Here is a 27,567-nt window from a genome sequence, read left to right on the forward strand (position 1 = left end):
CGCAATGCTCCCGACAATGCAGACTGCCTGGTAACACTGCATCTTAATTTAAGTACACTCCGTGAGGTTCCCACAAGCACAAAGCCATCGAAGAGCACACTTCTCAGGACATGTCCCCTTCACTGAGTGAAATAGGCAGAAGGCTGGGGACATGGATCAGTGCCAGGATTCACTGGCACACGTGAAGCCCTGGGTTCAATGCCCAGCACAGAAGAATACATATGTACACACAGATGGTAACACACAAGGAAATAACCAGGGCAAGCAGCACGGCCTGTGGGGTAAAAGCACTTGGCACACAAGCCTGTTTGACTCCCCAGGGTCCATGGTGGAAGAAGAGAACTAACTCCCACATATACAGCTGTGTGAGCAGACACAGACAGACAGACACACACACACACACACACACACACACACCATACTCATAAATATATACATACTCATAAAAATAATAGGTAAAATTTAATTTAAAAAAAAGTAACTAAACTCATTTTCTATTTAAAACAAGAAATTAGGACTATGACCCTGCCCCCTCCTGTTGAATAGGATTAATGTCAGGTAAGAAGCATTACCTTGTGCTATTTTGTTTAGATGCCCTTTATAAAATGTCTACACAGGCCGGGCAGTGGTGGTGCATGCCTTTAATCCCAGCACTCGGGAAGCAGAGGCAGGCGGTTCTCTGTGAGTTTGAGGCCAGCCTGGGCTAACAAGTGAGTTCCAGGAAAGGCGCAAAGCTACACAGAGAAACCCTGTCTCGAAAAACCAAAAAAAAAAAAGTCTACACAAATAATGAATGTAGCAAAAAATTCCAACAAAGACCCCTCTCTACACTAACTGTTAAATGGTAATATAATCAATCAAAAAGCAACTATATTCCTACATCAATTTTTTTTTGGGGGGGTAGTTTTTTTAAGACACGGTTTCTCTGTAGCTTTGAAGCCTGTCCTGGAACTCACTCTATATACCACGCTGGCCTCAAACTCACAGAGATCCACCTGTCTCTGCCTCCCAAGTGCTGGGATTAAAGGTGTGCACCACCGCCACCCGGCTTCTACATCAAATTTTTAAGGTAATTGCAATTCCAAAATTACCTTAGTAGGAATAGTTTTATTAATTTTTCTTCTTTAGTGGAGTTATGGACCACTGTACTCAAAGCTAGTGACATTGGTTCTAAACCATAAAAGACATCCCTTAACTTAAAAAGAAAATACCTTGGATGGGCGTCTGTAAGGTGCATGAAGATCCACACCACACAATCTGAAGATACATCTTGGACAGGTACCAGAACTAAACAACAGCTGGGCCACATGCTTGTTTTCCTCACTCAGTGGAAACATACTGAATAATTATAACTAGAAAAAAGAAAAACAAAATGAACAGTTTCAGGATTTTACTGCTACATACAAATATGCCCTTAAGAAAAACCAGCTTTCATTGGAAAAACTGTTTTACACTTTTCAACAATGCTTGTTGCATCTATATTCTAAAATATGAACTTGACTATGTGAGTATGTGAGTTATAGGGAAGATGAACAAAGAAAGTCAAGCTCATTCTGGACATGACAGTAAGAACTTTCAGACACCAGGCCTGGGACCACTCAGGATTGCCTGTGTAAACCTTTCAAGAGAGTGCTTAAAATATGAGAACATACTCTATTAAAAAAGAAACTCTGTGTGGTCAAGGAGTTACTTCAGTATCTGAATCCCTTCCACCAGCTCACTTAACCTGCTAGTTTAATGTCAAGTAAAGATTCTGTGAGGAGCTAAAAATAATTATGTAAAATGCACTTGTAGTTTCAGTACACAAGAGGCCAAGGCAAGTGGATCACCATGAATTCAGGACCACCCTGGGCTTGATAGGGAGTCAAAGCCAGTCTGGGCTATGGAGTGAGACTCTGGAAAGGAAGGAAGGAAGAGAGGGGGAGGGACAATTCCCTAACAGAGAAATGCTACGGAATAATCCTTCTGTACACTGTGAGGATGTGTTGCTTACATTGTTAATAAAAAGCTGATTGGCCAATGGCTATGCAGGATTTTCGGTGCAGAGAGAATGCTGGGGAGAAAAAGGGTGGAGTTGGAGGAGGTGCCATGAGACCACAGAACAAGCAAGATGGGAAGTACTTACATGAGGTAAAGGAGACTTGGGGCAGCACACAGATTAATAAAAATAGGTTAATTTAAGTTATAAACACTAGCTAAAAACCAAGCCTAAGCTAACAGCCGAGCATTTATAATTAATAATAAGTCTCTGTGTGGTTATTTGGGAGAGAGCTGGCCAGACAGAAAAACTTTAGTGTTAGTTAACATCAAACATTTGATTCAATACAGAATTAACCTTTAATTCAAAAGAGAAACGAATACACCTTTTTCTAAAAAAACAAATCAATAAGCTCTTTTAAATGACACTTCACTTTGGTGGTATTGTGTTCCCCCAAATATTGTGCACCCTAATAAACTTATCTGGGGTCAAAGACAGAACAGCTACTAGATACAAAGGCTAGAAAATGGTGGCACTCACACCTTTAATCCCAGCACTCCAGAGGTAGAAATCCCTCTGGATCTCTGTGAGTTCAAGGCCACATTGGAAACAGCCAGGCATGGTGACACACGCCTTTAATCCCAGGGAGTGGTGGTAGAAAGCAGAAAGGTATATAAGGCGTGAGGACCAGAAACTAGAAGCATTTGGCTGGTTAAGCATTTGGCTGGTTAAGCATTTGGCTGGTTAAGCGTTCAGGCTTTCGAGCAGCAATTCAGCTGAGAGTCATTCTGGATGAGGACTCAGAGGCTTCCAGGCTGAGGAAACAAGACCAGCTGAGAAGTTGACCAGGTGAGGTTAGCTGTGGCTTGTTCTGTCTCTCTGACCATCCAGTGTTCACCCCAATAACTGGCCCCGGGTTTGATTTTTATTAATAAGAACTTTTAAGATTCATGCTACACTTCACAGTGAAACCTTACCTCTGGACCTAGTTAACAATGTTCAAATTTAGGCTCTTTGTTTTGGCTTAAAAACTGAATGCTATTTCTCCATAGTTCACTAGAATAAAGGTGTCGTGCAAAGCCAATAAATAACAATCACAATCTCCAGGCTCTGAAAAGTTCCCAGACCTGTTGAGAATTGCCAAACCTCCTGTCCTGAGTGATTTGATAAAGTCTCAAACAAGCAAAACCCTCGTGAGTGTGTTAATAATCAAAGTATAGGAGCTGTGTAAAAGGGCTCAGTACCATTCTCACCGAGCAATACTCCAGTGACTCCTCAAGCACGTTAACATTAAAAGGACATACACCTTGAAGACGGTTATTTCATCTCCATGTGATAAAATGGTAGGATTTTGTAAAAAGAAATGAGTTGTGACCTTGGAAAACAAGCCCTGAGAAATACCTCTCACACTAAGTTTTTCAACGTGGATCTCCGCTGTTAAGACTTTTGCTGTTTGTTTCTTTTACAGAAAGAACTCGAAAGTTGCAACAGAAGCCCCTCCCAGGTATCAGAATGTCTACAGGGATTGACTTCCTTTCTCCACAGGGCACGTTAACTAGCCCAGCCTCATCAAATGGAGAGGAAAGACTAATTTTTGTTTTTACAATTACAAAATAATAATAATAATAATAATCGAAAAAGGGAAGAAAGAATAAAGCACATGGAGGAAAAAAAAACCCTGAAATAGCCTGCGTTTCCCCCATAAGATCTGTGTAACTGCATGACCACATGCACAGGCGCGGTTCCTCCCGGGACACAGGGAGGAGAGGCATGGGAAACGCTCACAGCCCTTAACTCTCTTTGCTAAGGTCCGAGAAACTTCCCACTCACTCCACCTGGCTAACAAACAAAAAGGACTCCAGCCACACCTTTTTGGCACCCAGTCCCTAACCCCTCACCTCATACCTCCTCGGCCTTACCTTCTCCCAAGAGATTGGAGCCAAGATTTAAACCCTTTGGGCCGTGGGTGGACCGGGGAAGACTAAAGACAGAGCACCTGCTGCGCTAACAGTTCTGTTCCCCAAGGAAACGAGAGCTTTAGAACGAAAGTACCAGGCCTTTCTCGAACGGACTGCGTGAACGCCCCCTCTTGTCTACAGGGCGATCTGTAAGGCTGGCGGGCTTGCAGTCTTGGCCTCAGGCTAGCTCCGCGAACGCAGACAGCAAGGGGTTTCACTGCTAGCCCAGGGGTCCACCCGCAAAGAAGCCTCCGTGGGACTCGGCATCTAGGGCGTATTAGCTGCTGCCAGAAATGTCGATGAGCCCCTACTCAAATTTGAAACCCAAACCGGGGAAAATAAAAAAGGAACGTTCCGTCCCCGTCCCCTCCCCCGAACCCCAGGGATTAGATGCCCCCTTCCTCCCTCGCACCTCAGCTTAAGCGGACCACAATCCTTGGCCTGACGTCAGGCGTGGGCGGGGTGGAGGGCTCGGCGCTCTTCCCGTCGCGCCTGGCAAACGAGGCGAGCCTTCACACAGCCGGCGCAGTCGCGGCCCTGAGCAGGCGAAGCGGACGGAGCAGGCGGAGAGATGGCGTCCCAGCCGCCGCCGCCCCCGAAACCCTGGGAGACCCGCCGCATTCCCGGGGCCGGCTCCGGCCCGGGGCCAGGCCCCGGCCCCACTTTCCAGTGAGTGCGAAACCTTTGGGAGGCGAGTTTTGCGGCCGGAGCGGGGGCCTGGCAGCAGGCGGTTGAAGCCGTTATGGGGGGAGGCATCGCCGGCCCGCCGCCGGCCCCGGGCGAGCGCCGAGCGGCTCTCCGAGGCTGACATCTGCTGGCTGTGCAGCCGCCGCGAGGTCTCCCCGGGGGCGCCCTGCGGGCTTCACGGGTGCCGGTGCTTGAAAGAAAAGCGGCGGCTTTTTATTTGCGGGACATTGGGGGGCGCGACAGCCTGACCGGCTCCAAAGCTTCGAGCTTGGGTCTGTGGCCGAGCGCGACGTCGGCCCTGCCTGGACGAGGATTGGGAGCAAAAGTCATTGGAAAAGCTGTTTACAGCCTCTCCAGAACTTGGTTGAACGCCCCAAAGGTCACTTTTACGCAACCTAGAACCCAAGCTTATACCCTTGGCCTTCTTATCCAGCGTAACTCGGTTAACGTTTCGGGTTGAAAGAACAACTCTAAAACAGGAATTCTACATCTGCGGGTGGCCTTTGTGTGCCAAATTGTGCGTGCGTGTGCGTGTGTCTGTCTGTCTGTCTACGGCCTGTAAAGTTTTTATATGCTGTGATTTGAATCAGTAACAGATGCGTCGGCAACTTTTAAAGGTTTACAACAGAATTAGAATTTCACGAACCTATGTTTTCTTTTGCATAGATAGACATCTTAATCCAGGCGACGTGATTCCAGGGCCCATTTGTATGTTTTTTTCTGACATGTCAAAATCTCAATATATTGGAGCTCTTCTCTGCTGTTGGGGAATCTGGTGATCTTTTAAAAATTGCGTGTGGGAGCCCATTGTTAGGTTTCCTAGTGGCTTTACCCAGCAGGTCCACATAGAGAGCATAATTGGACCACTGGGCCTGGGTGCAGGTGTCTGAGATCTGCACTTGGCTGTGCTGGGGGGAGGGGGGTGTCCTTTGCTCCACCCCTTGGCATTCCTTTAAATACCCTAGGGCAGAGCCAGTCAGGCCCTCTCGAGGCTGTCCTGTATTTTCCGTTCCCCGCCCCACCTCTATCCTTCTAACTAATATTTTCTGCTGGTCCTACTCAAGAGTACTCTGGGGAAATGTGGGGATGGTGGGTACCCCACCCCCAACAAGTGCGTAAACACTTGGACACAGTAACTAATAGATTCAAATAAAGTGGCAAACTGTATGTATTTATTAAGCCAGAGCAACACTTGTATTGGTACTTTCATTAGAGTGCGTCTAAGTGTGTTCTTTTGCCTTAGATAGCTATCCTGTCAAATGCCTATCACCTAAGATAGGAGTTTGGGGTTTTTTGTTTGGGGTGTGTGTGTGTGTGTATGTGTGTGTGTGTGTGTGTGTGTGTGTAAAGCAGTAAATTTTATGATTGTCTTTTCTGTATCTACTTACTTTTACTTTCAGTATGCAAATACGGGTTATTCCAATAATGTTGAACTTACCTTGCATTTTTAAGTGAATCTGCCTAGCTTTCTTTTTTTTTTAATGTACTGCCCTGAATTCTGTATTATTTTAAGGTCTTTATTTATATTCCTATGTGAAATTGAATTTAAAGATTATGCTTTTTGTCTTTATATCTGTTTTATAACTTGAGAAAATTTTACATTGAAAAAAATTCATTGAAAACTTTCCATTTTATTCCTTTATAGGTAGATGGTTTTCTCTTTAAGGTTTTATATGCCTAGACCCTCTTTAACATAATTATATGCATATATCTGTATTTTTTCCATCCATGTCAGTAGCTACAGTATTCAGTAGCCAGAGTGTTTAAGAGTTCATTCATTCAATTTCTTCCTTCTAGCTCTCTTCCCAGACAAGTGTCTTGCTTATGGAGCCCAGGCAGGCCTTGGATCCCAGTGGGCTTCCTCCTAAGCTTCCCAAGTGTTGGGACTTACAATCACCTTGTATTGCTTGAACACTATCCCAGCTATTAAACCAGTGGTTCTCAACCTTCCTAATGCTCTGACCGTTTAATATGGTTCCTTATGTTGTGGTGACCTCCAAGTATAAAGTTATTTTCATTACTACTTCATAAATATAATTTTGCTGCTGTTAGAAATCATAAATATTTTTTGGGAAAGGGGTCATGGCCCACAGGTTGAGAACCTCTGCATTAAACATTGTATCAGAATATTTCTCATACAAGAAGCATTATCTTTCTTTTTAATTTTTCCTTTGAGGCAGGGTTTCTCTGTGTAGCCCTGGCTGTCCTGGAACTTGCATTGTAGACCAGAGTGGCCTCGAACTCTTTGAGAGCCTCTGCCTCTCATGCTGCGATTAAGGGTGGGCGCCACCACCAGGCTTTTAATGTGCCTTGAACTGTAAAAATGCCTACTCTCTGGTTAGCAAGAAATCTGGAGATCACCTGTCTTAACATCAGGAGACCTCCTTTTTTCCTGGCTTTTTGTTTTCTGTTAGTTCTTTTTGATCATTTCAATCATCCTTGACTTATTCTTGCCTAAGCATATGTCCCCTGCTGTCTGCGTGCACTAGTTTTCTGATTGTTTTCAGCAATAAACTGTTTCAGGCCTCTGTATGGTTGTCTTTGTATTATTCTGGGTTGGAGTCCTAGGAATACTTAGGTCTGACTTAATGAATTTAAGAAAAATTTCAGCCATTTTTTTTCTTAGAATATTGCTTCTGCTTGCCTTCCCCCGCCCCCCACCCCGCCTGATTTTTTTTGAGACAAGGTTTCTCTGTGTAACCACTGTGGCTACCCTGGAACTTGCTCTGTAGACCAGGCTGGCCTTGAACTCACAGAGTGCCACCACACCTGGCTTTGTTGTTCCTTTATATACTCCCTTTTTATTTTTATTTTTTATGTTTTTATCTTTTTGAGACGGTCTTAATAAATTGCCTAGGCTGACTTCAAACTCAAGATCCTCTTGCCTCAGCCTCCCAAGTACTGGATTATATGTGTGTCTGTGTGTGTGTGTGTGTGTGTGTGTGTGTGTGTGTGTGTGTGTGTGTGTGTGTGTCTAGAGGCCAGAGGTCAACCTCAGGAGTCTTCCTCTATGACTCTCCACCTTATTTTTTGAGACAGGGACTCTCACTGAACCTGGAGCTAGTCCATTAGGCTAGACTGCTGGCCCAGAAGAGCCTGGGAACCTCCTGTTTTCCCATCTCTGGGATTACAGGAACCTAAGTGCTAAAGATCCAAACTGCGGTCCTCATGCTTACACAGCAAGGACTTCCCACTCAGCCATCTCCCCAGCCCTCGGCCTTTATTTCCTATATATCCTGTATCCTGTTAAACCAGTCATAGAGTTTATAGATTGAAAGGTTTGGGGGTTGTTTATGATTTCTTTTGGGTCCGACTTTATGTCTTCTATGATTTGCTGAGAAATCCTCATCTTTTTTTGTTTTTAATATACTAAGCATAGCCGGGCAGTGGTGGCGCACACCTTTAATCCCAGCACTCGGGAGGTAGAGGCAGGTGGATCTTTGTGAGTTCGAGGCCAGCCTGGTCTACAAAGCGAAATCCAGGAAAAGGCGCAAAGCTACACAGAGAAACCCTGTCTCAAAAAACCAAAAAAAAATATATATATATATATATATATATATATATATATATATATATATATATATATATATACACACACACTAAGCATAGTTTAAAATTTTCATTTTCTGGATTTCCCTATAGATGTGGAATTCTTTGTATTGTCTTAGGTTGCTTTTCTAAAATATATATAATTTTGTCATCATACTGGCCCATTATTTTTTAAATGGGAGCTGAACCTTACATACAGGTATTAAGATGATTTGAGACCTAGGAACTGTATCTTCCTCCAGAGACTTATTTCTGACAAATTGTCAGGGTTGCAGTAGCAATCTAGGGTTGCTTCATCCAATCAAGGATGGAGCTGATTTGAAGAGTGGTGTTTAGACCAAGGCTGGTTTATTTCCTCTCAATCTTTTTCCTTTAAGGCCCCAGTCTGAGCTGTGATGTTTTACCCCTCCTGCTTAGGTCTCTGAACACCAGTTTGTATCCTTTAGTCCATGTCTTAAGCAGCACTAACCAGTTTCCATCACATCTCTTCCTGGATTAGCAGCCAGCCCTAGAGAAAACCTGAAAATGTTAAACTCTGACTTTGTTTTTCTTCTTAGATCTTGACTTTAAAATTCTCAGTATCTTATTCTCTAATATATTTATATTATAAATATAAAAATATTTAAGCAAATATATTTTTCATTTGTGACCCTCTTCAACCGACTTTTCTAGTTAGTTGCTTCTAATTAAGTCTGATTACACAGTCTACCCTTAGCTACAGTTCTCAGGTCTTCCTCTCCCCTCAATTTACAACAACTGGTCTTCTTCTTGTGTTTACTTACAAGGCATTCTGTAAAGCTGTGGCATCATGTCTAAGATTCCCAATACATTTCTTCACATTTACATGGTTTTTATTTCATCGGTTTGCTTTGGTTTTTTTTGAGACAAGGTTCTTCCTTGGCAGACCTGGAACTTGCTGTGAAGACTGGCCTCAGACTCAGAGATGCATCAGTCTCTGCCTCCCGAGTGCTGATATCAAAGGTGTGCACCGCCGTGCCCAGCTCATCTGACTTTTTAAAAATAGATAGTACTGTTGTGTCACTGATTGTCTTAAATATCTAGAATCTTTGCTTTGAGCTGTTAAATTGTTTTTTCCTTTAACTTTATTTTCATTACTGATTTTTGTTAACCTGGTATCTTAGTTTTTCTTTTGTTTTCTTTTTTTACTTCATGTTTATGACATCTCTAAAATAGGAATTTTAGAATTCCTTTCTTCCACATGTTTTCTCTCTCTCTGCAGAGTAGTTTTCCTGCTTCTACCTGTGTGCACCTCTGGCACCCAGTTCCCATAAGAACCGGGTGTAAAAACAGTGGACTAGACATTACACACTGACTGTGAAGTTACTTTGCTTCCTGGGCTTCTTTGTGTTTATTTCTGACATTTTCTTACATAGAAACAGTACATCTGATAGTCTGCACCTCCCGCTCCCCCCAGGCACCTCCAACACACCCCATCTCTCCTCGTGTCTCTTTTGTAACCAGCTGAGCCCTGCCTGTTGGAATGTCGGCTGATACTGTTGGCTCATCGTGTGCAGGTTGACACAGCTGCGATGTGTTCCTGAGATGTGAGGCCATGGCAGGTCTGGAGGACAGCATTTCACGGCACTCCTCTCCATCCCTGGCTCGCACATTTCTCCCCGCCTCCTCTTCCCCAGTGTTTCCTAAGTTTGTAGAGCAAGGGTTGATAGAGAATAGAGATGTCCTATTTAGGGCTAAGCAATCCATAGTCACTTATTCTCACTTGGACCAGTTCAGAGTCTCTGCTCTTGACCACTGCAGAGACAAGCTGCTCTGGCTGAGGAGGGGCAGCCCTATGTGTGTAGACACAAATGTTTAGAGGGTAGTTTACAATGTGTCTATTTAGCAAAGCCAACAGTATCAGGTGTGTGTCTGTGTGTCTGCTCCCCCGACCCAGGCCTTTGATCTGACTAGCCATGGGCTTTTGACCAGATTTATAGCACCAGACATGAATTCCTTCCTGGGTAGCAGGCCTCTAAGGCCTCTAATCCAATCCAAAAGTGGTTGGTTACTCCTTGCTGTTATTTTATTACTGGACATATCTTGCCTGGCAGGTTAGTATTGTAGCATGCCAGGGTCACTGCTGGGTAATACCACTGATGGGTTTTCTCCCCCACCCCCACCCTATGACCTGCATAACATCCTGTGGCACAGAAGCTAGTGAGCAGGGAAAAGGTTGTCAGTCAGTTCCAGCTTGATTTCTACATATTCTGCAACCAAAGTGTGCTGCTCTTTAGCAATAAGATTTTACTATCTAGTTCTAGAAGGCGACCAAGAATAATGGCAGTCGCCTGTGTTGTTCTGGGAAGGTACGTAACTTTCTTTAAAAAAAAAAAGGAAAAAAAGATGGACAGCAAATTCTCTAGTATCTTTTTTGGCACCAAGGACCTGGCCCTTAGCCTCAGTGAACTAGTTTTCACTTTGTTGTTCCTGGTTTCCTGACTCACTGTGCTTGGGACTCCTGACACACAAGTCAGCAGGCCTGTAGCTCATGCTGTCCCGTCTGTGTTTTGTTCCCCAAGTGTACTGTGTTTATCTGTGTTAAATCTCAGTGCGTCAGCTTTGCTCCTACGCTTTTACTTTGGGGCAGAACTGCTTTGTCAGAGCCTACAGTGTGTGGCTTGCTGTTTGGCCTTCTCAAGTTTTATTTCCTTCTTAAATATTGGATTCAGTTATTTGTTTGTTTGCTTTCTAAGTAAGATTTCTAGTAACTTGTTTATAATGTTAAGTTAAAGCTTTATCCAGGCATCAGATACTACAATTTTGTAATTAGACGTGAAATGTTTGATATAAACAAGGATCATGTGTGAGTGAGGAAACATGCATCCAAGCCCATGTGTGGAGATCAGAGTACTGCTTTTGGGAGTCAGTTTTCTCCCAGTGTGGTTTTAGGATCTACCTGACATGATCAGGCTTGCAAGGCAACATTTGTATGCACTGAGCTGCCTTGCCAGCCCTGATTGTCCTACTTTAGAATAGAATGGAAAGAAAAAGCCAGATACAATCTGTAAACTAATTAAATTTTTTATTCAAAAAACAGTGTTAAAAGACATTTCAAGGTAGCTGGAGAGATGGCTCAGCACTTAAGAGCACTTGATGCTTTTGTAGAGGACCCAGGCTTGGTGCCTAGCCCCTGCATGGCAAGTCATAACCCTCTGTAACTCTAGTTTCAAGGGACTCAACACCCTCTTCTGGCCTCTATGGGCACTGAATGCACATAATACATATACAGACAGACAGACAAAACATCCATCCACATAAAGTAAAAATAAACGTTTCTTAAAGACATTTGACTCTTTCAACTCAGTAATAAAGATAAGTACTAAAAAGACAGTGATAAAAGCTCATGTAATGTGAAGAAAGTAAACTGGTGAGGTAGCTTAATGGTAAAATGCCTCTCATCCAGGCTGATTACTTCAGCCGCATCCTGGGATCCACAGGGGGGAAAAGAGAGAACATAATGCCCACAAGCTGTCCTCTGACCTCCATGTGCACATCATAGCATGTGCCTATTCACACACAAAACAAGTAAATTAAAAAATGGAAGTGAGGAAAGTATGTAGCTGATTCTACTGGTAAGATTTTAAAGTGGCCAAAAGGACATAAAAAGATGCCTAATATTATTACCCTTCAGAGAAATGCAAATCAAAGCCCCAGGGAGCTGGGTGAGGTGGCACATACCTGTAATCCAACACATGGGAGGTTGAAGCCAGAGCTGAGGTTCAGAGTCAACCTTGGTTTGGTAACAAGTTTGAGACCAGCCTGGGCTACATGAGACCCTGTCTCAAAACAAGCAGAAGAACCACAGTGAGATGTTACTCCTTGCCATTACGTTGACTACTTAAAAATGCCACTAACAAGAATGTGGGGAATCCATAATCTTCAAACACTGCTGGTGGGAATGTAAAGTTATGGTATGGTTGCTTTGGAAACTCGTCTGGCACTTCCTGCAAAGGTAAGACATAATATTTAGTATACAACCCAGCAATTCACTATAGGTATAGACTCAAGAGATATAAAAGTGTCTTACAAATCTTGTGTATAAGTCTTCATTAGTGGCACTACTCAAAATAGTCAAAGCATGGAAACAGCCCAGATGTCCCTCAACCGATACACATGAATAAACATACTTTGGACATAATGAGTAATGAATGCTCCAGAATCTGAAACTTCGTGAGGAATGACATAATGCCACAAGTAGAAAGCTTTCACAGCTGACATCAGGTGATAAGCTGAGGTTAAATGTAACATATACCTGTAATCCCAGCACTTGGGAGGCTGAAACAGAGGGATCATGAGTTTGAAGTCAACCTAGACAAGTCCTAAGCCAACCTATAGTAAATAGTGAGATCTTGTCTCAAAAAGTAAGTTAATTAAAAATTAAATAGGTGTACTCACATGAGAGTAAGTTCAATGCCGTGAGTTCTAGGCCATCCAGCATTGCAAGAATTTGTCTCAGAAACAGATGTAGGCATACTAAAACTTTCGTATGAAATTACCACCAGGTTATGAGTATAAATGTGTACAAAACACAAATATAATTCGTTTACTTGCATCCCATCCCCACAACACCTCATTATATGTATGCACATGTTCCAAAATCTCAAATCTGAAACACTTGTACTTTGAGGTATTTTGGGGAAGAGGTACTCACCTGAACTCATACATTCTCCCGTGGGGTAAGCCTGGAGACCTGCTGAAGGGAAAGAAGCGAGTTATAAAACACAGGTACTGTGAGACTACCATAGACCTTCTTTATTTGTAGATTTCATATTTGCAGATTTGCCTACCCACCAAAGTTCATTTATAACCTCAGCATCAGTACTTGATGGTCATTTGTGTGCATGTATAAGACGTGGAGATCTGTCATCCCAGCTGCAGTGGAGTAAAACAGTGTTCAAGTTTACTTCGACTCTCACGCTATGAACACATGCCCATTTCATAGTCTGTTTAGTTCTGGGTTTTTCACAATAACAAATTGATTTCACTGTTTAAAATGGCTCCCAAGTGTAGTTCTCTCTAATATTCCAAAGTACAAAATGGCTGTGATAGACTTTACTAAAGAAAAAGTATGTGTATTAGATTTGTTATTGTGCTGATAGCCGTGAGTCATTGATACATTAACAGTATATCTTTAACAGAAATGCATGTAAAGCAAGTACATGTACTAATTGGTTGATGAAAATATGGCTTGAACAACAGGCATGGTGACACATGCCTTTAGTCCTTGTACTAGAGAGGCCAGCAGCTACACAGTGAGTTATAGGCCAGAATGGGCTATCTCAAACTAACAAAGTGGCCTGAAGCCCATAGGAACCTAAATCTTTGTATTACTTCCAGGAGTAATGATTAGGTATTAGTAGGATTAGTAAGTAGGTAGGTATAGGATTAGTTCATAAATCTTTTAAGGATATAACCACCTCAATAACTAGAATCAACTATATATGAACTATCTGGAATAGACAAGGTCATAGGGACAAAGTGAGTTTGTGTTTAGCAAAGGTTAAAGATGGGAAAGTGGAAATGACTGCTAGTGAACACAAGCTGTTTTAAAACTAGCTTAGCATGACAGCAATGGGTTTCACTGTGATATTTTCATATGTGTTGTTATGATTTGTTCTCGTTCTCATTGTCCTATGAATTCAGGATATCTTTCAGGGGTAATGAAAGTGTTTCAAAATAAAATATAATGGTGTTATAACTGGGAATATTAAAACACACACACATTGAATATTATATTAAATGGGTCAGCTGATGGTAACTGAATTTTATTTCAAAACTGTTTATTAAAACATTTCTAGGAAATGGATTAGTTTTAATATTAATTGAATAATAGATTACATGAAACTTAGTTTTCAGTGATGGGTTGGTGGCATAATTTGATCTGAAATATATTTTTCTTGAGAAATGTATTCTGAGATATTTAAGGGTAATGTAACAAGTTTAGAAGTTGTTTAGAAGAATTTCAGATGTTTCAAGAATTTGTGGACAAGAGATAAAAAGTAAATATAAGATGATAGTAGTTACTGAATGTACTTTAAAAATATGTGTGTATTCTGCCAAGTTTTTTTTTTCCTTTTTAAATTTTTTCAAAAGAAAAGGTTGAGTGGAGGAAACTAAACACAGCATTGAGACTATACATTTGTCCTTCTGTCATAGGCTTGCTTAGTCGTCTTTATTGTGCTGGTTGTAATAGAAAACAAGAATGTATTGTGGACACTAGATGCACTTAAGCGTGTCACAATAGAAAAGCATTAAAACCTGGTGCCCATGGAGGTCGGAAATGGCTGTTTGATTCCCTGTGACTCCAGTTATTAGAGTTATAGATGGTTGTGAACTGCTGTGTAAGTGTTGGAAACCAAATCAGCTCCTGTGGAAAAGCAGCCAGTGCTCTTAGCTGCTGAGCCATCCATCTCTCCAGCACCCAGCATACAGACTTTAAAATCATTAAGCTTAAAATGGTAAAGACAGCTTTTTAAATAAAAAATATACAGTTCTTAGTTGCTGAGCTCTCTCTCCAGCATACAGACTTTAAATTAAGCTTAGTATAGTAAAGATAGTTTTTAAATAAAAAATATAGTTTTTTTAAAAAAGGAATTTTCACAGCAAGTTATATATAATTTAAAAGAAATGGAATTTCTAAAACAAACAGAAAAATACATAATTAAAACTTGCTTATTGAACAAAAGATTTATTTTGTGCCAGGCGGTGGTGGTGCACGCCTTTAATCCCAGCACTCGGGAGGTAGAGCCAGGTGGATCTCTGTGAGTTGGAGGCCAGCCTGGTCTACAGAGTGAGATCCAGGACAGGAACCAAAACTGCACAGAGAAACCCTGTCTCGAAAAACAAAACCAAACAAAGATTTATTTTGTGCTTAAGTAACCCAGAATTTTCTTGTGTTTTAGATCTGCTGACTTGGGCCCTACTTTATTGACGAGACCTGGACAACCAACACTTACCAGAGTGCCCCCACCTATTCTTCCCAGGCCATCCCAGCAGACGGGGAGCAGCAGCGTCAACACTTTCAGACCTGCTTACAGTTCTTTCTCTTCTGGATACGGAGCCTATGGAAATTCATTTTATGGAAACTATAGCCCTTACAGTTATGGATATAACGGTTTGGGCTTTAACCGCCTCCATGTAGACGATCTTCCACCCAGTCGGTTTGTTCAGCAAGCTGAAGAAAGCAGCAGAGGCGCATTTCAGTCCATTGAGAGCATTGTGCACGCATTCGCCTCTGTCAGCATGATGATGGACGCCACCTTCTCAGCTGTCTATAACAGTTTCAGGGCTGTCTTGGATGTAGCAAATCACTTTTCCCGGTTAAAAATACACTTTACAAAGGTTTTTTCCGCCTTCGCGTTAGTTAGGACTATAAGATACCTGTATAGACGGTTGCAGTGGATGATGGGTTTAAGGAGAGGCTCTGAGAATGAGGACCTGTGGGCAGAAAGTGAAAGAACTGTGGCCTGCCTTGGTGCCGAGGACCAAGCAGCCACCTCAGCGAAATCCTGGCCAATATTCCTGTTCTTTGCTGTTATCCTTGGTGGTCCCTATCTCATCTGGAAACTTCTGTCTACACACAGTGATGAAGTAACAGGTAAGAATAATTAAATGAGCTGGGGATGGTGGCACACACCTTTAATCCCAGCATTCAGGAGGCAGAGACAGGCAGATCTCTGTGAGTTCAAGGCCAGCCTGGTCTACAGAGCAAGTTCTAGGACAGCCAAGACTGTTACACAGAGAAACCCTGTCTCAAAAAATATATATATATATAAAAAACAGCTTCAGAAACATAACAGTCTCACACGTCAAAAATGGATTTGTTAAATCATTCAGTTGCATTTACTATTTTAATATAATTATACTTTTAGTTAAGAGCTTCAAAACCAGAAGAGGAATACTTATGTAACAAAGACAGGCTTGCCGATTATTTATTCAGTTTAATAGTACACACTAACCAAACTTGTTTACAGAGTACTGAACTTGGTGCTGTGGAAATATATGGAGATCCAAAGGGTATAATCCCTATTTTTCTGAAATATCGTTGAAGGAGAGTCTTAGTTAAGACAGCACCAGGCGGTTTTAATAAGGGAAAAACAGGGCACAGTAAGGCAGAAGCAGGAGAGCAGGTCCGGGTCTAACTGACTGTGAAGCCGTAGTGGAGGGGCGGAGTCGACGTCTTTGGCCATGGTAATGAGGAAGAAATGGCATCTGAATTAGCTTTTTGATAGCTTTTGATTGTTGGGGGAGGAGGTAGCTCACTGGCACACGTGAAGCCTAGGGTCCAATCTATACTACCACCAAAAAGAAAAAGCAAGAAAGGACCATCAAGCAACTACAAGCAGGTGGAACTGCTTGAACAAAAATACATGGGCAGGAAATGTGAGGCCTGGCCAACAGTTGTCTTTATACACAGAAAGAAAGGGTGATTAGAATTAGATTGAAGGCTAATGATGAGAGAAAGATCTTAATTGCTCTTATGAAACTTAATTTTCATTTGTAAGGAATTGGTGATTTTTTTTTTATTGGTAGTTTTTGTGTTAAGCATTTGTAACATAAATAGTTTTCTAAAGAGTTCAGACTGGGGATTGGAGGTATAACTCACTGCTAAAGTGTTTACTTGCTTACATGTATATGTAAGGCCCTAGGTCTGTTGCCCAGCATATGAGAGAGAGAGAGCAATAACAATTTGTCCAAAGAGTTTGAGATAGATTCAGATTGAAGCAAATTGCAGTTAAATAAATGGTAAGATTTATAAAGGGTTGGATCGTGTTTAGTATCTAGTAACCTGTTTGGCACATTTTAAAAAAAGGTTTAGCCAGGCGGTGGTGGCATATGCCTTTAATCCCAGCACTTGGGAGGCAGAGCCAGGTGGATCTCTGAGTTTGAGGCCAGCCTGGTAAGATCCAGGACAGGCACTAAAACTACACGGAGAAACCGTGTCTCAAAAATCCAAAAGAAAAAAAAAAGGTTTAATACTTACTAATTTGAGAAGTTAGATTGGATGAAAGAGGTTGAAGACCTAAATCAGGGTATGTGAGAAGCAGGACAAATACAGTGGGTTGGTTGATAAGGCAAAGAAGGAATTAAAATGTCATAGACTTTTAAACTTGAGTTATTATGGATATTTTATTAAGCAGGTATCCGCTAAATGCCTAATACAGGTCAGTTACAGTCGTAGAAGATGGCTATAAAGCGTGGTTTGTGGCAGTCTGGTGGGAGGCGATAGACAAAACACGGAGTGAGCCAGAAACGAGTAAGTGCTGCAGGAAGGAGAGATAGTCGAGGGGACGTTGGGGTCCATGGAGGGAAGAGGAGTGGAGAGGGCTGGGGTGCTTCAAGTATTTAAGAAGGGCCTTCCTGAAAGAGCTGAGCAAAGAAGCCCTCCAGCTCCTGGAGAAAAGTTCCAAACAGTAGAACTTCCAAGGTATTTCAGTGGCAGTACACCTAACATGATAGATGAACAGCAAGGAGTCGGAGTGCCTGGGGCAGTGTAAGAGTAACTGGCAGGAAATGGAGAGGAGGAAAACAGTGGTTGGGCTCATGTTGAGTTGATGTACCATTGGGGCATTCAAGTGGAACTTGACAGAGTTTGAGAAGGGGTGTGTGTGTGTGTGTGTGTGTGTGTGTGTGTGTGTGTGTGTGTGTGTGTGTGTGTGTTTCTCATTCTGTAGCCCAGACTCTTTAAACTTGGAACAATCCTCCTGCCTCGACCTACCACATGCTTAGATTACAAATATGAATCACTGTGTTGGGTTGCAGAAAGCACTTTTAAAAGCAAGTGGGGGCGGGTGGACAACAGACATGCACACATACACACACACACTGGGGGTTGGGAGAGAGCAGATAGAGAGCTTTTAAATGGCTAGCCTCCAAGTCTGACAACTTGACATGAATCTCTTGGACCTACCTACATGGAGGAAGGAGAGAAAAAAGGCAGACCTCAATCTTAGGAAATAAACAAGATTTATGAGTCATTCACATCGAAGTGATAGTTGAACTAGTGAGTGGGTATCACTGTACTAGAGAACTCAAGAAGAGAAGACAAGATAGAAATCACCTAGAACAGGAAGAGCCATGTTACTGCTGCATTCCAGAAGCAAAGGTGAGAAGCAGAACCTTCAAGAAGGTTGGTGAATACTGCTCCGTAGTAAGGTGAAGGACTGGGTAGAGATCAGATTTGGCGATTTGAGTGCCTCAAGCTCCAAAGCACACTTGTGGTGAAGTGGAAGGGAAGGGAAAGTCTTTGAGGTGGGAAGGTGAGCAATGATAGGAGAGGAAAACAACGGGTCGGTGTACTTGTTTCCTGGTTTCCGCCCCGTGCAGACTGGACTCAGGGCCTTACTTACAGTAGTCAGCCATTGAGCTGCATTCTTAGCCCTGCTTTGTCTGTTAAGAGATTAGATCTCTGGGGCTGCGGCGGCACACGCCTTTAGTCCCAGTACTTTAGAGATAAGGGCAGGAAGGTCCATGTAGCTAGTTCCAGGCTAGCCAGGGATCTATATTAAGATCTTAACTCAAAAAAAAAGAGGAGGGGGGAGGAAGTTAGATCTCATGATGTTTTTAGGCCAAAGGAAAGAGGTTAAATATCATGGTGATGCCCATGCCACATAATCTCACACAGAGAGGCCAGCTTGGCAGACAGCAAGTTCCATGCCACCTGGAGCTACAAAGTAAGATCCAGTCTCAAAAAAAAAAGGGAAGAAAGGAGTAGATAGCAATGGAGTGATTATAGATTAGGGATTGGTGGAGGAAGTAAGTAATGAACCCTTTTTATAGGAAAGAGGAGAAAAATGTGCCACAAAGAGCCAGGTAAAAAAGAAGGGGGGATGTCTTTTTCTGAGATAGGTCGGTAGGTAGGTAGGTAGGTAGGTAGGTAGGTAGGTAGGTAGGACAGACAGACAGACAGATTTCTGAGAAGCAAAATTGAAGAAATTTGGTTCTTAAAATTCAGTTTCCCACCGCTTAGAGCAGACTTCCACAAACCGGCCTCTGCTAACCCTTCTCAGTTCGCACTGCGGTTGGCATGCAATTTAAGACTACTGTTTATACTTTTCAGTAACCAGAAGAAAGAATATTTGTAAAATCAGAAGACAGGCTGAGGAGATGGATGAATCAGTAACGGGCCTGCTGCACAGACAGGAGGACTTGCTTAAGTTTAGATCACCAGCACGCAAGAGCCTTGTGTGTGTGACTCTAGCACTGGGGTGGGTAGAGACAGCTAGATCCCTGGACCTAGTCTCAGCCAGCCTATCCGGTCTGTGAGCGCCAAGTTCAAGGAGAAACGTGGTGTCAAAAAACAAGTGATAGAGGAGGATGCCCAGCATCAACCTCTGACCTACATGAACACATATTCTCTCTCTCTCTCTGTCTCTCTGTCTCTGTCTCTCTCTCACACACACACACACACACTCTCTCTGTCTCTCTCTCTCTCACACACACACACTCTCACACACATACACACTCACACTCTCTTGCTCTCTTGCTTTCCCTGTCACACACACTTTTTCTGATATGAACACATAGACAACACACATTTTAAAAAATCAGAAGAAATCTGGCATGTAAAGATTATAGGAAATTCAGATGCCAATATTAATAAAGTTTTATTGAAATATAGCCATACTTACTCATTGCTGTGGCTGATTTTGTGTTGAAACAGCAGAGTAACTTGTAGAAATTTTATGTGGCACTGTAATTGCTTCATGCTTCTGGTCTGTATACTACAAATCTCCAAAACTCAGTTACACTGTGGCAGCATATAGAGTGCCACATATATTGTTACACTATTATTGTGGTTTGAATGAGAATGGCCCCGTAGTCTCATAGATTTGAATACTTAGTCACCAGGGAGTGGCACTATTTGAAAGGATTAGGAGGTGTGAACTTGTTGGAGTATGTGTGGCCTTGTTGGAGGAAGTGTGTCACTAGGGGTGGGCTTTGAGGCTTCAAAAGCCCAAGCTAGGCCCAGTGGTGCTCTCTTTTTGTTGCCTTCGGATCCAGATATAGAACTCTCAGTTACCCTATCTGCCTGCATGCTGCCATACTCTCCCCACCATGAGAATAGTGGACTAAACCTCTGTAACTGTAAGCAAGCCCCAGTTAAATGCTTTCCTTTATAAAGTTGCCATTGGGCTGGAGAGATGGCTCAGAGGTTAAGAGCACTGGCTGCTCTTCCAGAGGTCCTGAGTTCAATTCCCAGCAACCACATGGTGACTCACAACCATCTATAATGAGATCTGGTGCCCTCTTCTGGCATTCAGGCATTCGTGCAGGCAGAACACTGTATATGTAATTAAATAAATAAATCTTTTTAAAAAATCCTTTAAGCCGGGGCGGTGGTGGCGCAAGCCTTTAATTCCAGCACTCGGGAGGCAGAGCCAGGCAAATCTCTGTGAGTTCGAGGCCAGCCTGGTCTACAAAGCAAGTTCCAGGAAAGGCACAAAACTACACAGAGAAACTCAGTCTCAAAAAACCAAAAAAAACTTAAAAAAAAAAAAAAAAGAGTTGTCATGTGTCTCTTCACAGAAATAGAACTAAGACTTTGTATTTTTTTTAAAGGATTTTTTTTTTTTTTTTTTTTTGTGGTTGTGGTGGCACTGTGCTGGTGCTGGGAATTAAACCTAGACCCTTAAGCATGCTAAGCTAGTACTCTACATCTGAGCAATGTCTCATACTAATTTCATGATGATGAGTTTATCCATAGCACACAAGAAGTGAAAAGGAAGAGTAAACTTGGAGAGTTAAACTTTAAAGACACAGTACAGTGAGTGTTGGTAAAGTACTGTGTTTATTATACAATGACACAATTGCTGTGTTAAATGAATACCGTTACCAAGCTTTCCTTTGCTAGCCAGTGGAGGAAATCTTTATTGATAATAATTATTGCAGCAGCCAAGGAAATCGATCAGAGACAGTAAGTCTGCTTAAGACCGTTCGCCTGCCGATGAGAACAGGTTTTTACCTGTCAGAATGACATGTCAACTGAAAACAAGACAAGAAGGCTGGTGTGTATGGGTGGGTTAGTAGCAGAGCTGGTGCTTAGCGTGCGCAAGGACCTGGTGTCAGACCTCAGCACCCCGCAAAAGAAGAAAAGGGCAAATTATTTGAGTAGCTTTCTCTGGCTTGTGATAACCCAGTAGATCCTGATACTACTTCTCAGTTGCTTGAGGAGGCAATGGTAATTTGAGGTAATGATATAGTTGGCCACTGTGAATAAAATATACAATACGACTATTTTCAAAATTGAAGCAATAATTTATTACAGCCTGAGGTATACTCTAGTAAGATATATTGCAACTGATGATAAGAATGTAAGTGGAGTCTAAAAATGTTTAGTTAAACAAAATTTACAAATCTTTTAAGAACAAGCTTTTTAAGTGTATGATTATTCATTGTTTTACTCAGCAACGGAGAATATTAGATATTATTAAGCCAGTAGTTTCAGTGGTAAACTTTCATCTGCTCTTATGATATATATATATATAACAATTGTCATTATATTAAGTTGTGTCAAAAGCTGAAGTGGGGACAGGAGAGAGGGTGCAGCAGTTTAGAGCACTTTCTCCTTCCCCAGAGAACGAATTCTTTTCCCACCACCTACATTGGTGACTGACTCACAGGCAATCTCTTCTGGCCTTGCTGGAACCACAGACGTGTGGCATACTCATACCCATATACACATACATATAAATAAAAAACCTTTTTAAAGGATTTTTTTTAAGTAGAAGTTGGAAATACTGACTTTGACTTGTTTGTCTTTTGTTTTCGTACGTGGCAGAGTCTCATGTACATAATGAAAATAGAAGATGGATTAGTTGGAAGACAAAGGGGGTCAGCAGCAATAGCAGGGACAGGAGGATGGGGTTGTATATATCAGCATGCATTACAACAATTTATGAAAGTATCATAATGAAACCCATTATTATGTGTGTGAAATAAATGAGATTTCCCCTCCTACAGGTTTCAAATTTCAAACTACAATGCTAGGATTAGTTTTGGACTTGCAAATGCAAAGGAAATATCGGTATTTCAGAATCTCTGTAACTGTGTAATTGAAGAGATCCCACTATTTGTCATTTGGAAGTGATTAGTCAGCAGTGTACTAACATGGTTCACAGCGCAATCTGTCCACCTCCCAAGTAATGAATATAATCAAACTTGGATGCCCATGAATTGTACCTCAAGTCTTACTACCAATTAGCATTCACAAATGAATATTTGCAATTGAACCCAAAATAATTGAAATATTATCCTCCCCCCAAGTATTCCTTTCTTCTTGGTAGACATGCACTGATTAAAAAAAGAAAAAACTTTTTTAATTTTGTCCCAAAAAAAACATGAAACTTCTTTTTCTTTCTTGTTATATAATATCCAGGAAACTTCCCTCCTGGCCTTTAGGACCTAAAATGTATACTACTAACCCTCTACAGGGAAAAGGAAAAAAATCGTCAGCCCCTGGCTGAAAGTAAGAGAGTTTAAGAAAAGGGAAACATTCATAAACATTTTCTTAGCTCAGTGTTTGCTGTGGGATTTCCGTAGGAAGGGAGACCTGTCCACTTGGCAAATGAAGTTATGCAGTTTACAAGCCATAGCCAAAGAATATCTGCATGTTGCAAACTTTATTAACCGAATCTTAATTTTGTTTATAGACATCAACTGGGCAAGTGGTGAGGATGACCATGTAGTTGCTAGAGCAGAATATGATTTTAATGCCACGTCTGATGAAGAAATTTCTTTCCGTGCTGGTGATATGCTAAATTTAGCCCTCAAAGGTAACAAATCATGAATACATTGTAATTATCTTGAATTTTTAATACTTGTAAAGGTAGTATTGGAAACTGAGACAACATGACTTTACTTACTAGTTAACTTGGAAATGGTTACTAGAATTTTACTTTTGTCAGGTTTGGGGTCGGGGGGAGCCGGGGGAGGGGTTGGTTGATTTTTGCAGGGAAGAGATTGAGACAGGGTCTCATACTGTAGCCCAGGCTGGTCTGGAACTCACTGTTAGCCCAGGCTGACCTCAGACTCATGGCAGTCCTCCTCCCTCAGCCTTCCAAGGGCTAGAACCACAGTGTTAGCCTCCACTCCCATTACCCTGTTTTTCTCTCCCACCCCTGCTTACCCACCTTACTCTTCCTAACTAGTCCCCTCCTGATATTATGGACATGAGACCCTGTGTCAAAAAAACAGTAAAGTGCCGGGCGGTGGTGGCGCACGCCTTTAATCCCAGCACTCGGGAGGCAGAGCCAGGCGGATCTCTGTGAGTTCGAGGCCAGCCTGGGCTACCAAGTGAGTTCCAGGAAAGGCACAAAGCTACTCAGAGAAACCCTGTCTCGAAAAACCAAAAAAAAAAAAAAAAAACAGTAAAGTCAGAGAAAATACCCCATAGTGGTGTCCCAGCAACACTTCTCTGTAGCTTCTCTTCTAAATCAAAACAACTGAGTTCCAAATCTGTTTGTCCCTACACAGTATACAGTATTAAAGTAACTCTGTTCGTCCCTACACAGTATACAATACTAAAGTATTAATTTCTCTAATTCTGATTCAAAATATGAAAGACACTGATGGGATTTTGTTGATTTGTTTGTTTCAAGCAAAGTCTGAGTCCAGGCTGCCTCAAACTTGTCATCCCCCTGCCTCATCCTCCTGAGTATTTACAGGTGTATAGCATCTTTATAACACTTTGTTTTTGCTACTTAGTATACTTTATTACTTTACTATAAATGTAAGGACAGAACTGAAGCTAGGCACACTAGCACAGGCCTATAATCCCTGCTCCTTGGGAGGCTACAGCAGGAGGATTGCCAACCTGGGCAACTGTGAGATTCCCTCTCTTGTTTAAAAGAAAAATGGATCTAGAACAGTTAAATGTGCTAGAGTTTGCTTTTGAGTGTGCGTGCACATGCTACTTGTTTACATATCTCACTGTGAGACTTGGATTTTGCTTAGAATAGTTATCATTAATATTCTGTTGGCCTCCAAATTATAGTTACAAAGCTGTCTTTCTCTTTCTTCAGAGCGACAGCCCAAAGTGCGTGGTTGGCTTCTTGCTAGTCTTGATGGTCAAACTACAGGACTGATACCTGCAAATTATGTCAAAATCCTGGGCAAAAGAAGAGGCAGAAAAACAAGAGAATCCAGTAAAATACTCAAGCAGCAACAGTCTGTTACCAACCCAACATTAATTAAAGGAGTCACTACTGCCAACTCTTTGGATGAACAGGAAGCTGCCTTTGAATCTGTTTTTGTTGAAACTAATAAGGTTCCAGGTGCACCTGATTCTACAGAGAAAAATGGAGAGAAACAAGATCTTTGATATCTTTCATGTTTTCGTGCAGGTGAACAATACTTTAGAGTACTTTTAAAAATTATTTCTTACAGAGAAATTAATTTGCAGTTGAATGAAAGCATTTGCTCATGGCTGTCCAGGCATTTTGCTGCTAGAAGTTACTTAGTCACACACTAATATGCTGGTCTAGTGATCTGGCTACACTTGGCCATTTATTGGACTGTGAGGACATTTGTTTCACCTAGCTTTTAGATTATGGAGATGGTTGTCAGTTTCATCTTATCTAAATCCCTAGGCTTATTGGAACAGTAAATTTGATGAACAGTGGAATACACAAGTTGCCTCAGAAGGGATCATTAATGCTTTTTAAAGTTCTGAGTTAATTGATTTGAAGTCTTCAAAAATTGAGTGATAACATCTACTTACAAGAACAGGCGAAAAGGCTGAATTTTTATAACCTTTTAAGTAAACTAAATAAAATTTTCTGATCTGTATTATGTCCAGTGTTGGATTTACTTTAGGTGATATGTTTCTACCTGCAAAAAATTGATCCTATTATCTTTTAGTATTTATAAAATTTACTGTTAAAAGGTCACTGGGAGTACTCTAATGGAGATGGTTCTAGAATGAGGGTCTCTTAATCTCTACAGTGTAACTAGTTTCCATCCTGAGTAACGTCAGAATATATACAGTTTATTTCTTTTCCTCCAACTAAGATGTAAGTCCTTTAATAGTGCACTTAGTGATACAATCAGTTCTGGCAGTAATGATTTTTAATCTTCATGAATTTTCTTCTTCAACATAGGAAAATTATTTTTATAAATTCCATAATCAGGATATGCTTTAAACATTGAAAATGTGTCACACTGGGTAGATTTCTTTTAGATTTAGTTTTCACTACTGAGACTAAATAATTCGCTTGCTATTTCAAATATATTATTTGACCTTTTTTTTTTTGGCTTAATGATTTAGTGTGTTTCATACAGTTTCCCCACAAAATTGGAATGTTCTTACCCTTGCTGTGAACAGACTACAAATTAATACTGTCAGAAATATACACAAGAATATATTTACAAATACTGCTAAAAACTGTGGTTTTGGTAAGTGATTTGTGTTTTTACCTTTCATACAGATGTGTTTACCAAATAAGTAATTCTAGAGCAGTTCATATTAAGCCATATCTAACCCAATATGTACTAGGCACAGAAGAACTAGACTTCTTGAGAAGGCCTGTTTGAAATGACAGTATAATAAGTGACATGTCCTTTTATCTCTCTCGAGAGAGGTGAGTCTTCATGGTACTTGTTTATCTCAGGCCTGTCTTCTGACACTGAGTTGGTAGCCTTCCACTCTACCACTGAACTGTGTCCCTAGCTCTCAAAACAAATATGAACTTCAGTCTTGAGATGTCTAACTGCTCGAATGTCTAAATGTTACTCTAGACATCTAGATTAAATAATAGTAATAAAATAGAAATGAAATGTTGAGTCGGCACTATTTAGATTTTTTTTCTTTAGAAGATGAGCTTTTTTTTTTTTTTTTTTTTTTTTCAGTTTTTCGAGACAGGGTTTCTCTGTGTAGCTTTGCGCCTTTCCTGGAACTCACTTGGTAGTCCAGGCTGGCCTCGAACTCACAGAGATCCTCCTGGCTCTGCCTCCCGAAGAAGATGAGCTTTAAGGTAGGATTTGTGACTGATAGCTGTATAGGAAAGAGAGCTTAGGCAAATAAATGACAGAAGCACATTTCTCTTAGGGTCTTTATTGTGTGCTGACTATACTAGATTACGGTATTAACCTGATAGCTACTTGTGTCCATTTTTATTAAAATTGTATAAAAGCAACTGTAGGACTAGAAAGGCAGAAAAATTTTGCAGCCTTTTTTTTTTTTAATCACAGCAGACTTAGAGTAATTTTTAGAGAAGATGGAATGTACTGGTCACAGCTCCAATATTATTAATTTAGGGGTTTCTTTAAGTAGTGCTTCCTCACAAGAAACTCCATTTTCAATTAACTAAATCACAAGTTACAGTAAGAAAAGAAGCCTCCAATTTTTTCACTGTAGTTTGTCAGCTCGGAAAGAAAATGATACAAGGACTGTAAATGTTTTCATGATCTTCTTCAGGGACTTGACCCAATCTGTCAGTCTAACACAATTATTCACTTCCCTGAGTACAGCTGAGGTTGATTTTGTGTTTTCTTTAATGGAAAAAGGAACAAATTACAATTAAGTTTTTATTTTTAATAGACTGTGAAAATACTTTTACTGGAAAAATAAAAATATTTTAAACTTAATTTCTTTTTTCAAGATAAATGTTCACTTGCAAATCAGAGTTAATATAGTCTACAGGATCTGTGTGTGTGTGTGTGTGTGTGTGTGTGTGTGTGTGTGTGTGTGTGTGTGTCAGTCATTATATATAGTTATGTTACTACAAGCCAGTGAGTCTTGTTCTGTTCTTTTTGATTTAAAGAAAAATAGTACGTTTGTATTTGTAGAAAAGTTATCTACAGGTGAGTTAAATAAAAAAATCTTGAATTTAGATTTTGGAAGACTTGGGCTAGTGAAAGAAATGACTTAGTGGGTAAAAGCATACTTGCCACCATGCCTGACTTCCTGAGTTCAGTCCCCGGAACCCATGTGGGAAGAGTGAACCAACCAGAGCAAGCTGCCCTCTGACCTCCACAGCTGTGCTGTGTCACAAACATGCACACACCAACTAAACAAAAATGTCATGGAGTTTGAAGACCTACATTCCAGACTGAACACTACTTACTCACTGGAAGTTTTAAGTCTCGTTAGTTTTCAGTTTCTTCATTGATAGCATTGAAGATAGTTGCCACATCTGCCTTTTATTGGAGCTTCCTTTTTTAAGGACATTAAAAAGTAAAATGGTGTGACAATTTTATGTTTTATAAGTTTTTCCTTATGCACTTAAACATGCTACATCCTTTGTGAATGTCACAGAGTATTCCAGCCTAAAACCTCAAGTTCACATGTATTTAGTTAAGAATTAAAATTAGGGCCTAGAGAGGTGACTCAGCAGTCAAGCACTTCCTGTTGCAGAAGATCTAGGCTCAGTTCAT

The 27,567-nt window shown here is 41.2% G+C and overlaps 2 protein-coding genes across 4 annotated transcripts in view; one reads left to right on the forward strand and one right to left on the reverse strand.

Moving 5' to 3' along the window:
* The window catches only part of Pus10 (pseudouridine synthase 10), an 81,301-nt gene extending 77,015 nt beyond the window's left edge, over positions 1 to 4,286 (reverse strand). For all 3 annotated transcript variants that reach the window (XM_052734673.1, XM_052734671.1, XM_052734672.1), the window contains exons 1-2: positions 3,898 to 4,286; positions 1,212 to 1,352 (exon numbers count right to left, since the gene is read on the reverse strand). In XM_052734673.1, the coding sequence (XP_052590633.1) occupies positions 1,212 to 1,337 (126 nt within the window). In that variant the 5' untranslated portion in view covers positions 1,338 to 1,352; positions 3,898 to 4,286. The remainder of the gene's footprint in view (positions 1 to 1,211; positions 1,353 to 3,897) is intronic.
* A 121-nt stretch (positions 4,287 to 4,407) lies between these two features.
* On the forward strand, positions 4,408 to 26,778 carry Pex13 (peroxisomal biogenesis factor 13). The gene is made up of 4 exons (XM_052734676.1): positions 4,408 to 4,605; positions 15,096 to 15,790; positions 22,845 to 22,967; positions 24,216 to 26,778. Exons 1-4 carry the CDS (start codon positions 4,508 to 4,510, stop codon positions 24,512 to 24,514), a joined length of 1,215 nt encoding a protein of 404 aa, XP_052590636.1. The 5' UTR covers positions 4,408 to 4,507; the 3' UTR covers positions 24,515 to 26,778.
* Positions 26,779 to 27,567: the final 789 nt, after the last annotated feature.

This window comes from Peromyscus californicus, unplaced genomic scaffold (assembly GCF_007827085.1).
Source record: "Peromyscus californicus insignis strain IS unplaced genomic scaffold, ASM782708v3 Scaffold_13__1_contigs__length_99412109, whole genome shotgun sequence".
Classification (NCBI taxonomy): domain Eukaryota; kingdom Metazoa; phylum Chordata; class Mammalia; order Rodentia; family Cricetidae; genus Peromyscus; species Peromyscus californicus.

What these genes read in the sequence shown, in the direction of transcription:
- Pex13 (XM_052734676.1), top strand. Translation starts at nt 4,508, where the DNA reads ATGGCGTCCCAGCCGCCGCCGCCCCCGAAACCCTGGGAGACCCGCCGC. An exon ending in GGCCCCGGCCCCACTTTCCA is followed by an intron (nt 4,606 to 15,095) that starts GTGAGTGCGAAA and finishes CTTGTGTTTTAG; the next exon opens with ATCTGCTGACTTGGGCCCTA. An exon ending in GCTAAATTTAGCCCTCAAAG is followed by an intron (nt 22,968 to 24,215) that starts GTAACAAATCAT and finishes CTCTTTCTTCAG; the next exon opens with AGCGACAGCCCAAAGTGCGT.